Source organism: Rhinoderma darwinii, chromosome 5, assembly GCF_050947455.1.
Source record: "Rhinoderma darwinii isolate aRhiDar2 chromosome 5, aRhiDar2.hap1, whole genome shotgun sequence".
Lineage (NCBI taxonomy): Eukaryota > Metazoa > Chordata > Amphibia > Anura > Rhinodermatidae > Rhinoderma > Rhinoderma darwinii.
The window spans coordinates 285,844,733-285,857,597 of record NC_134691.1 but is presented as its reverse complement, the minus strand read 5'-3'; the positions used below and the strand labels follow the sequence as shown (position 1 = coordinate 285,857,597).

The 12,865-nt window shown below is 41.2% G+C and overlaps 1 protein-coding gene across 2 annotated transcripts in view; it reads left to right on the top strand.

Moving 5' to 3' along the window:
- OXNAD1 (oxidoreductase NAD binding domain containing 1) overlaps window positions 1-12,865 on the top strand; it is a 52,688-nt gene that overhangs the window by 17,420 nt on the left and 22,403 nt on the right. For both annotated transcript variants that reach the window (XM_075828617.1, XM_075828618.1), the window contains 2 exons: window positions 7,112-7,253; window positions 11,904-12,146. In XM_075828617.1, the coding sequence (XP_075684732.1) occupies window positions 7,112-7,253; window positions 11,904-12,146 (385 nt within the window). The remainder of the gene's footprint in view (window positions 1-7,111; window positions 7,254-11,903; window positions 12,147-12,865) is intronic.

Below are 12,865 nucleotides of genomic sequence, written 5' to 3'. Positions count from 1 at the left end.
ATATAGTGCCATCTGGACAAGGTACATTGCCAATTTATTGTACCAGATTTTGCTTTCCTCACGGTACTATAGGGTTTTAAAACCTGATCACTCAGGTCAAACCCCCCCCCCCATGAATTTATTATATGACTGTATGCATATAGGCTCCATCGTGGATGATGTAAATCCACGTGTGGATTCAACATGCATACATCTTTTTTTTTTTGTCTCTATATTTGAGACCCCATCCTGCAGCAATGCCCTGCTTTCGCTAATTTGCAGGCATTGGCCGATGAGGGTCTTCGGACCATCCCACACACCACTGATTTTTTTTTTTTTGTCTAGAAGACATTTGATCAGGGGTACACTTGTGTACCAGTTGTACAAGTTGTACCCCTGATCAAACAGTGGGTGCAGCAGGTCCCACACTATCTTCCCACTGATTGTAATGCAGGGTGGGCAGTCTGGGGTTTGTATTGTCCTGTCCTTCCCCTTACACATGCTTTCCATATTTATGTGTCCGGTCTCCGATTCACACAGCTCGTAGATCTTGATCCCGTACCTGGCGCGCTTATTGGGCAAATATTGGCAGAACTTCAGCCTGCCCTTGAAGTGCAAAAGAGATTAATCAATTAAAATTTATTTTTCAGGGGTGTAGATTTCTAAAAAATATTAATGAGGGGTCTAATTTTTAAAAGACTGTCAGAATTGGCGTCATTCTGGGGGGGGGGGGGGCATTGGGGCTTGTCACTAAAGTGCAGAAATTTATGAAGGGCCTCAAAGGGTCTAGTCATTGTGTTTTCGTTACAGAGAAACCCATGTTGAGGACTAACACCTAATACTTCTGCATTTCTGCCCAATTTGTTGGTTGCCCCTGATTGGGCTGGAGATAAAAGGAGTTGGGGTGTTCAGAAATTTATTGGTGGGCATAAATGTTGGTTTGATCCCCACCATAAACTGGATTAAATTGTCTGTGAAGAACAATTTGAAAAAGCCCATTACAGCCAGCCCTTCCGTCTGCACATGAATTCCTGCCGCAGCAGTAAATTCCAGGATTTGGGGGTGTAATTGGTTGGGGGTGACCAATCGCTGCTGGCAGTACCAGTAACAAACCACTGTAGAACAACGATTTTTGGGTTTTTCACATAACACTAAAAACGCTAACACTGACACACTAAGGTTTTTTTGGGAGTTTTTACATTTTATATTTTTTTTCACGTAAAACGCACAAATTATTATTTTTTTTTAATAACTCTTTGTAACACTTACTACACTAACTGACGCGTGACGCTACGGATTGACACTGATGATTTGACGTGAAGAATTTACGTAAACGAGCTAGATCACTAACTAACTACTAAATCTAATTATTTTTAGTGAATTATTACAATATTTAAAAAACAGGGGAGCTGGAAATGAGGGGGTTGTTCTTCTTTTTTTTTTTTCTTTAACAATGAGGGGCACACAACACGGTACAGGCTCTGATCTCTCCAACTTCTCTTCACCTACTAATAGATCTGAGACTGTCTGGTATTTTTCACCCGCCCTGGGTGAAAAAACACTGATAGGTGGGTCTGTTCAGACCCACCTATCACAGCAATTGCCGGCGATGGACCGCTGCTATTGGTCCATTGCCAGTCACATGGAGCATGGAGGAGGCATAGTTACTGTTCCTGGACTTAACTACAAGTCCTAGGAATGTTTCTTAACCTCTTACATTAATATACAATGTGATCAGTGGATCTGTACAGATCCATCGATCGCCAACATTGGACCGCTTTACAGGTCCATTGCCGTTGACTGGGGAGTGTTAGCTGTTCTTCCGGTGCACACTGTTACTCAGTTTTCACCAGGAACGTCTCAGTAACTGTAGCTCCTGGTGTGCGATGTAACCTCCCGCCAGGACGTCCTGGTGCGCCTAGGTGTTAAAGGCTATGTAAACCTTTGGGGTGTGTTTGTTTTTTTTTGTTTGTTTTTTTATAAATACATTTGTCCGTGTGATTAATGTAACTTTATAAATAGTATTTATTAAACAATTTTACTTTTGGAGATACAGCTGTTCTGTATTCTCTATACAGAGCAGCTGTATCATTTGTTTTACACTGAATCAGTCAGTCCCGCGGACCTGACCGGTTCAGTGTCGTCGGGTCCTGCGTCTCTGTGAAACCCAAGCAAGAAATTACTTCTATTGGCAATGTTTGTCAACGCCTAATTAATAAATACTAAGACAGGGTTTACACGTTGCAGTCAAAACGCGTTTTTGTTTTTTCCCATAATCGTGGCAATACTGCCATGTTTTGTCGGGTTTTTTTTGTTTTGTTTTTTTTCCCTACAAAATCGCAATTTTGACAACCATGTGGAAACCCAGTTTTATAGTTCCCGGAAAAATGTATTTTGTTTTAGCGATATTGACTGGAGATATTGTGTACACCTTATATACTGCAGAGCAGATGAGGAAGGTCGTCTCAAGGCAACGACTCAATCAGAGCGTATATTTACCCTGCCTATTCAATATACATGTCTTCAAGCAATGAAATAAGATTATTTACATTTTATTGATTTTGTGTTCTGATCCCCGTGTTCACATTGAACATTAATAATGTTCTCGCATGCATTACTAATTGTTGTTGCACTTAGAACAAGTAGTTTTTTTTGTTTTTTGTACTATGCTTGAGTTTTGTCAAAAATGAAAACTTTCATATAAAAAAAAAAACAACTATGTAAAGTTTTGCTTAGTAAATACAAAAAGCGGAAGTGGTTGTGTGGGCATTGTCTTACAGCTTATCTACTTCTGAAATAACAATGCACCAAATATAGAACCACAGCCTTAAAATACAGTGTCATACAAAGGTCGCAAAGTTCACAGCGTGTTTAGGGCATATGGTATAAATGTCGTGTTTTTTTTTGTTTTTTTTTAATCAGATCTGTCAAGTATGTGTTGGTTATAATTTTGGTATACGTTTGCTTAAAAAAAAAAAAAAATCTGATCTGTTTTTTGTGTGTATATTTACAGATTTTATTTTCCCTTCCAGATGAATTTACGCTACACGTTTGGATACTTATACCTACCAATCCTCAGTGTGAACACCGGCTAAGGCCTCATGCACACGGTCCTGCCCGTAATCATGGCCCAAGTTTTCGGGCTGTGCTCACATACAAAGTATGGGAGCACGGCCCGTAAAAATCGAAAAGTAGGACATGCTCCATAATTCCTGGCACGGTTCTACGGCACAGACACCCTTTCGTAGCGATATGGAAAGGTGTCTGCGGCCAATAGAACCGGGCGGGTCTGTAATTGCGGACCATAATGCGGTCCGCAATTACGGAGTTTTTTTTTACGGTCGTGTGCATGGGGCCTAACTTATAACTTGTGTTAGAGTAATAGATTTATTGCTTGTCATTTAACACCTTGGTATAGAAAACATTGGAGAGTAGGAATGAGTGAAACATTACATAGTACGGTTGAAAAAAGACATAAGTTCAACCAAGGGATGGGAGAAATTATAGAACTTTCTTTTACCCCTATTGATCCAGAGGAAGGTTAAAAAAAAAAAAAAGTAAATATAAAAAATACCCAGAAGGCCTTAACCATCTTCCTTAGAAAGGAAAAATTTTCCTCCTGACCCCAAGTTGCGATCCATCTGGATCAACATTCAAGCAAGAATTCTTTATCTAAGCCTTTTCTACGCCGTCTCCTGTTCCTGCTGTGACCAGCTCCTGCGGTAGACTATTCCACAGACTCACAGTTATGAAGTTTTAACATTAAAAGTTTGTTCTATTATTGATCCAGGAAAGGTTGAACTTGATGGACGACCTAAGTAACCGGCCGGCAATATTTTAAGGGTGTTTATTGAAAAGCGTCAGTGCTTTATGGGCTTACACAAATAAAATGAATTATAACTTAAACCTAGGGAACGCCATTAAAGGCGTATTCCAATAGCCCATCAAAACTGGTTCCTATTCCCTTGCAAGGTAATACATTTCAGTCTAGTTCACTAATAAGAAAATCTTTTTAGATATCTCCAAACCGTCCCAAGCGAGTCTCCTAAAATGCTGCCCCCTGGTGCTAGATGTGGACATGTCATTAGCTAACACCTACGTGACCAGCAGCTAACAGCGCTACTACAAGTTTCCCACTCCTCTATATCTACATTGGACTTCGGAGAGATGGAGGAGGCACAGAATATGTGTGTACCACAAGCAGGGAATAAGGCTATATAGTCAGGCTTAGTCTTCTGCTAGGCCTGGAAAACCAACAGAGATCATACACCGGCCAGTGAACACTCCTGAAAAATGGCTGACTGGGATCTCTGCCTAGAGGTCGTAGTGCATGACCACAGTTATGAACAACCGGGGCGGACATACCATATGTGTGACCTGTGCAGCTGCTCAGAAGCCCAGTAGATAAGGAGGCCACTGGCCCCTCAAAACCATCTAGAAGCTTCCGACTGCCTATTAGGTCACATGTAAGGGACATATGCCACAATTACTGGTAAGGGAGGTGCTCTCTGATGACTTTTAGGAGTGCAAGGGGCCCATGTATTGTTTTTGCGTGGGGGCTGACTTTTTAAAATACTGTATATTGAGAAAATACTTCATTTTTTGCTCTGTCACATTAAATGACATTGTAGTTGCTGGAATAACCCTTTACATCTAATGTAAAATCATTGTTTTTTTTTTTTGGGGGTGCTAAACCCTTTCTCCACAAGAGGGAGCTCTAGACTAACGCGCTTATATTTTGTTTCGTTCTTGGTGATTCATGGATTGTGAGCAGTGTCTATTTTCTTTCTGTATTAACAGTAATGGTTAATATGGGTTATCCTTCACAACAAATATCCTAAATGACAACATACCGTACGTGTATTTATGTAAGGAAATGTATTTGTCTCTGGAAAGAAATACGGCACACTTACGTTTTTCACTTGATTTATTTTGGGAACAATCAAATCTCAGAGTTTTTATAATAGTAATAATATAATGAGCGTCTAAAGATTCAATTAAATAAGAAAAACCATGACCTCGTGTCGGACTATTTATACAGCGCACCATGTATTGATTGGCTGCCTTCTCTTTCTTGCTTAAAACGTGTTTCTTAAGATCTTTGAATCCTTGTTCTAGTTACAAAAACATTGAGGAATTTTTTTATTTGACCACTGCCATGCTGTATAAGATGCCCGGCTTCTTTACGTCCCTGAATTTCAGTTTGTTAATCTATGTAGGACTCGCATGGTTTTCATTTATGTAAAAAAAAAAAAAACAATTTTAGTCCGAGTGAAATAAATTTAATTGTCTGTTTTCTTGTGTGTATCTTACCCTTACAAATGAGTTCTGTTTCTTCGGGAAGGAGCTATATGAGCTCACGGGAAACCTGACTAGTCATTGTATGTACAGACTATAGTGTGAGTGCACGAGAGGAGTTTATAGAATTATCTGTAGATTCAACCTGTGGCCCTCTGGCTGTTGCAGAACTACAGTTGTGGTCCCGCTACAGGTCGGAGACCGCTGCTATAGAATGTCGAATCTTAAGAATCTGAAAAATAGAAGATCCCGACTTTCTTCTGGGTTGTGTGTGGATTCCATTCACTTTATTTATCTGGAATGTTTGGAATTTCAGGGAGTTCTTTATCCTCTTAAGAGTAACTCTTCCTAAAACCGTGTAAATCATTCTTGAGCGGTGCCCCATTCCATTTCCATTGCTGTTAGCTGCTTCTCACTTTCTTCTTGGTAAATAAGACTCCATGTACACAACCGTATTTTCATCGATCAGTAAATACGGATCCGTAACTCATCCTTATTTATGGAAGGTTGTCCGTAAATACGGTCCCTATTGCATCCCGATTTGATCCGTATATATGGATCACTAAATAAAGAGGGAGGCTGCAAGTGATGTCGTCAACATGTTGCCTAGCAACGCTTCCGTAAATATGGATGCACATCCGTAGCCGTCTGTATTTACTGAAGCTCCCGTAGACTTCTATGGGAGAGTGCTTGTCGTAATTACGGACAAGAATAGGACCGGTTCTATCGGTTTTTCAGCCATGACACCCATTAGTAAAAATAGAAAAGCCAATAGAAATGAATGGGTCCGTAATTATGGACCGTATATACTGATGTAAAATACGGTCGTGTGTATGGAGCCTAAGTGACTACAAACTACCATCTTTCTAAAGGCAAGTGATTGATGACAAAGTGACAGTTTGTAGTTACTAAGGAGCAACTGGCAGAATTTTGAGTGGCATGCGGTAAATGTGAGCTGGACGGAACCTACTTCTACATTGGCCGCGGAGCACTTCTGATCAAATGGTAGATTTCTGGGTTTGAAGAGGTTGCCTGCTCTGGACAATTTTATTTTGGTTTCAAGGGTTTCTCTTATGATAAGCTGATCACAGGGTATCCTGCTGATGAAATACCCAGCGATCCGGTGCAATATTTTGGGGAATCCAACAACAAGTTTTCATTTTCCATTCAGTCCCCCCACACATGGGAAATGAAGCATTACACCGTGCCCATTATAATCCATAGGCTGTCCGTATAATGTGTATATGTCAGACTTTTGTCATTGATCGCGTCTTTTATGCTGACTTAAAATTACAGTTTGTCGCCAGTATATCCGCACATGTAAACAGGCGACTGCCCCGCGCTTGAAATCTCTATCATGCCGTTGTTTGCATTTCTCAATGGTGGGGCAGGGGATTGGATTACCCATGTGCACAGACACTAATTCAGCATTATAGCTGCTATAATAGCTTCCATTTTTAACAGAGCCATGACAGTTTGCTCTGACAGATTAAGAAGTTTTTCCCATTTTATGGGTATTGCCATCTTTAGACATCTATGGCATATTCACAGGATTCTCGACTGTTTTTGTAACTCCTATAAAACAGAATGGAGGGAACCGCAAACACCTCTCCAATCATTCTCCGTCTGGATATGGCGACCACCTAACCAGACGGGACGAGCGTTGGGTGGCCCACGTCCTGGTGTCAGAGCTGGTAGCCGCATCTCTGGCACTTATGGCATATCCCATGGATATGATCAATATCTAAGGTGGAAATAACCCTTAACCTTACGTAGTAACTAAATGTATTTCAAAACTATTTTTTCAATCGTAACATCTACTATTTATTGTCAGGGTCGATTTCTTTATTCCTGGGGTTCCTAAAGTTGGAGGCTTTTCTATTTGTTCAAGTCCCGGACTTCTGGAAAGAGAAGGAGTTCTGGAGCTTGCGGTGAAATACAACCTACATCCTCCTGCTCACTGGATGCATACGCAGGTAAAGTGATGGTCTATCACTAACCATTATACATACAGTCTCAAATAAATATATATATATATATATATATATATATATATATATATATATATATATGGGAGTATTCACACTGCAGCCTCCATGTATAAATGACACCTGTAGTATTAAATGTTTACATTTCAGTTCCACTATACAGACTGTTTTTTATGACAATCATCCTGTAGTCTGCAGACAAGTTTTAAAGGGGTTTTTCGGGATGTAAATTCTTTTTATTAGGGGCTGGAAATGAAATGGATAAACCAAAAAGCAATACTTGCCTATTCTTGCCCCCGGCGTTCCAGTGCTGATGCTCTCGATTGTTTACATGTGCGTAGCCTGTGACCGCTTCAGCCAATCAGAGGGCACACTGGTGACAAATCTTATTTTTTGGCAAAATACCAGAACTACAACGTGACCGCTGAGCACTCTGGCTGCTGCGGTCACATGCTATGTGCATGTAAAGAATCGCTGGGGGGGGCAAGGATAGGTAAGTATTGCTTTTTTGGCTTCTTTATTTAATTTCAAGCCCCTAATAAAAAAAATAAAACACACATCCCAGATAAACTGCAGCCATTTTTTAATTCTCTGTTTTCTTGATTGTTATGGCCGGAACGCTGCCATAAACTAAAATGAGAAATTCGAATTCTATTTAATGGGGAATTGCTATTTGAAGTGGTGCTGCAAGAAACCACCATCACACAATATATATATATTTTTTAGACCTCTGTTGGAATTAAAATCTCTCCGTTTAGGCTGCGTCAGGGCTCCGTTTCTGTCGGAACGAAGCCCTGACTGACGCAAGCTGAAACATAGGTTTCCGTTTCCATCACCATTGATTTCACTGGTGACGGATCCGGTGCCAATGGTTTGTTTGCCTCCGTTGTGCAAAAGTTCCGTCATTTGTACGGGACGAATACCGTATTCGACCTATGGTTTCAGTTTGTGTCAGTCAGGGCTCCGTTCCGTAGGACCGCTTCGTCGGAACGGAGCCCTGACGCAGATGTGAACACAGCCTAAGCTTGGGGCTTGCGCCTTGTAAACACATTTACACAAAGTGTATAATGAAATGTATCATCCCAAAATCAGCAGACGTATTGTCTTTGGTATCAGTGCCTGGAACTTTTTTGTTTTTTTACTATGTGATCTGGCTCTGGACTGCCACAGCAAATATTTTTTTGCACAAGAGACCCCTGCATTCTTTTGTGTAATGTCATGTCCTCACAAATGCACAGGTCGGTAGAGTCAAGCTGTGAACATAAGGTTCAAGCCTGTCATGTGTCTTCTAGCCAAGTTTAGTTCTCCATGTCTTGGAGTATTCTGCCCTGCGTTATTTTACTAATTTAACCCTCTGGCCAAAGTTCTTTACACCCACTCTATGTTCAGCAGTGTAAACCGCTTTTATGGAGTTGAAACATGCCAATGTTGGCTTGATGATATCTGGTTTAGATTACTCCTCTTTTTAAAGGCCGACTGACTGTTCCATCTTCTTAAAACTTAAAAATCCACTTTCTGCAGCGTCAATATACATGCGCTTTCTGACTTACAATAAACTGGTGTTATCAGCGAGGCCTGGGTTTCTGAAGAGGATATTGGGCCAAGATGGCTGCTGATATTCTGACATTACAATGTTTTATAGATCTGAACTGGAAAACATATAGAAGATCCTTTTTAGGCTACACTCACATGACCGTGAAAAAAATGGCCTTTAAAGACTGATCATCTGTCTGTTTGTCATGCTGTTTTGCACCCCTGTGTCTCCAAAATTTTTCTCTGTCAGACTTTAATGCCCGTTTGTCATGGCCGCTAAAAAAACTAATGGATTTCATTTGTCAGGGTATTTGTTTTTTTTTGTCCCAACCCCCTAAAAACAGTACAGTGTCCATGTAGCTAGTGCTGCAATGCCCCTGTAGATAGTGTCCTTTTGTGCCACAGTGCCCATGTAGATAGAATCACACACAACCCACCATGTAGGTAGCGCTACACCCCCCCTTCCTGTAGTTAGTGTCTTTGGGGCTACCTCTAGGAGCAGAATCTGCAGCCAGAGCATTGACCACGCTCTGGTTGGGAATTCTGCTCCTGGAGGTGCCCCTGACGTCACTCTCCATATATAGACCGTGACATCAGGTGCTCCCTCAGGTGTTCTGGCTGTAGGATTCCGCCCCAAGAGTAGCCCCTGATGTCCCTGTCCTTATGTGATGCCAAAGTCTTCTCCAGGAGCGGAATCCCTGGCCAGCACGTCGGCAACGCTCTGGCCGGAGATTCCGCTCCAGAATGAGCCCCCGACGTTGCTTGCCAAAGACCAGAGTCCCCAGCCAGAATTCCGCAATGGAATTCTGTGCGAAAATTCTGCAGCATTTTCTGTAGCAGCAAAAGGATTGAGATTTAATGTGTGTGTGTGTGTGTGTGTGTGTGTGTGTGTGTGTGTGTGTGTGTGTGTGTGTGTACGTACACGTACAGAGACACACCCCCCCCATAATTCCAGGCCCATAGTCTTCTATTGGCCACGGGTACCTTCCTGTTTGCTTACGGGAAGGCGCCCGGGCCGTTGAAAAATATGGAACATGTCCTATTTCAGGCCGTAATTACGGCACAGGCAGGCCCATAGCAGTCTATGGGGCTCCCGTAATTACGGGTGGCTTCGTGTGTGCTCCCGTAATTACGGGAGCATTGCTAGGCGACGTCAGGGGATAGTCACTGTGCGGGGTGCTGAAAGAGTTAACTCATCGGCAGTAACTCTCATCACCCGGGACAGTGACTACCGCTGGAGTTAGTAGTATTAAAAGTTAACTTACCCAGAACTCCCTGCTTCTTCCTCCAGTCCAGCCTCACGGGATGACGTTTCATCCCATGTGACCGCTGCAGCAGTCACATGGACTGCCGCATCATCCAGGGAGGTCGGACTGGATGTCAAAAGAGGAACTCGTCACCAAGACAACGGCCGGGGTACGTATGAACTTCTTTTACTTTCAATCGCTGCGGAAACCCTGCCCGAAAGGGCTGCCCTTCCCTATCCAGCACTGATAGAGAGAAGGGGCTGCCGATTAGTGCAGAGAAAACTGGTCCGTGAATACGGGTGGAATACTGGCGACAACGGACACGTATTTACGGGCACAGGTCCGTAAATACTGGTGGAATGTGGGTCGAATACGTGTGACAAAGGACCCGTATTTACGGGAGGAAAAAAATATGTGTGTGCATGGGGCCAGAGACTGTTGCTGCTTTCAGTACTGCTGTACAATACCCTCCATGCTGCTGCTTCTGAGGGTCTGCTACAGAGAGAGAGGAGTAGGATCTCTTCTCTGTGTGCTGTGTATAGAAAACATCATGGCATCTAGTCTCCACCCACTCAAACCTATGTTCAGGGAAAGCCGACAATTAGATATGAAGCCTGCAGAGGGGAAAACTGCTGACAAATGCAGACACAAGTTTTATATAATGGTCAGGAATAGTGTTCTTCCTCATGTACCCCACGCATGATCGTTAATTCTGAAACGACCACATCACTTTTTACAATCCCTTTTATGATAGAAGGGTCTCCCAAAAGTAAGCTGATCACAGGGTGTTCAAGTGATCAACTGTAATGTATGGGAGTGTAAGTGTTCATCTCCCCTGCAGCACCACCATAGAAGAATTGAAGCATTACACAGTTCTGATACCAAAGAGCTGTCCTTGTAATACATGGAAGTGCTGGGTCCTCCAAAAAAAAAAAAATAGACCCTCATTGTAGCCTCTCTCCACTTACTGCATCATCTAGTCGAAAGTCCATAGATGTGAAAAAGTCACCATCGGTTTGCCCTGTCAATGCCGAATTTTCGGAATGTAGCAGAGGCAAAGATACATTAAAACCGTACATCATATATATTCTTCTGTTCTAGAACTCCTTAAACAAAAAGTATCAGGTTGTGTCCATTTATTGCATACAATCTATAAGGAATTTAGGTTATCTATATTCAATTAATGTTAACGTTTTTACTTTGGCTTCTTTCTGTGTAGCAATCGTATTTATTTTCGCAATTTTATTTTTCCTTAAATCAGTCATTCTTTTCTGTATATTACTTCCACGAGATATTCAGTAATGCATGTTAATAAACATCCTTGTTTTGTGTGATGGAGCAGGCAAAGCTCAGAATAGCATGGAACCAGAATGGCCGTGCCAATGAACTGCTTTGCCAAGTGTTTACTGCGCCATGCCAATTTTTCATATTACAGGGTGCAGATTGTGTATCCCTGGAATATATCTTGCTTTTTACATCTGAAACTGTGATCAGTGGGGGGATAAAGAACACAAGAAAAACAATTATTACTCAGTGAACTACATATGCCACATGTATTTCTCTAAACTTGTATAAAGTTATATTTTTTATCTATTCATTTAATACACAATTGGAAATTTCTTTGTTCCATGATGGCTTTTGGTTTTTGGTCTGTTTATTAAGATAAGTGCACACCAATCCCTCTTATGTCATTTCCCTTGTGCTTGCATACACAAATGCATCATATTTGCAATTTTTATTGTATTTATAATGTTGCTTTTTACATTTTATATTGGTTTTATTTGAGTTGTTAGTATTATTATTGCATTACTCCTTTTTTTTTTTTTTTAAACTACTAATGGTGTCTCTTCTGTATCAGTGTGTTCTCGGCTCAGAAGTAGCTCTACGAGTGGGGGGAGAGTTCTTCTTTGATCCTCAAGCATCTGACTCTCCTGTGGATCTGGTTTTAATAGCTGGTGGAGTAGGAATCAATCCCTTATTTTCAATACTCTTACATGTTGCTGACCTTCACAAGGCCCTGGAGACAACCGGCAAAGGATTTCAAATGGGGAGTGTAAAGCTCTATTATTGTGCCAAGAACACCAGCGAGTTACTATTCAAGGTAATTTCTATTGATAAACTTTCTAGCACGTTTTGTGGTCGATGAACGGAAAAAAAACAAAAAACGTAAAAGATTCTTGAGAGATTTTTTTGCAATAATAACTAACGTCTAATAACCACAACATGTAAAAGTGGATGTTATGTATCCTAGATGATCCTCTGCTATCCAAATATACTAAGGGATTGTGCCTATGAGGGACTTCTAATTTGTCTTCATTCTATTCAGTTTTTTTGGCATGGTAATGAAAGGGATAGTAAATTGCATTGAGATCATTGGCCTTTACATAGTAAAAAGTAATAATGTACATATAGCTGCTACAGTGTATAAATATCCTGAGTGTAGGGGATAGTAGCTCATGTCCTTCATCTTCCGAGAGTCCTCTTCTGTAGTGCTGGAGACCTTAAGAGAGCAGTGAGTCCATCTCATCTCTGCATTAGAAAAAAAAAATAGATTATTCGCCTTTTAGATCGTAATTTTGTTTTATAGCTGCTATTGCTACATGTGTTTTTGTATTTGTCTTCCGTTCGTTGCTGTCATCCAGCAGTATCATTTATAGCATATCCAGAACAGGGGTCCTAGCGCGCTCGGCTGTTTCTGTAACTCCCATATGAAATGTTAAATACTTTTGTGTCAAAAAAGACAAAAGTATAATAGGTATGATACCTTTATTGGCTAACCATAAAAGTTCTATATGCAAGCTTTCAGAGCACAGAGGCCCC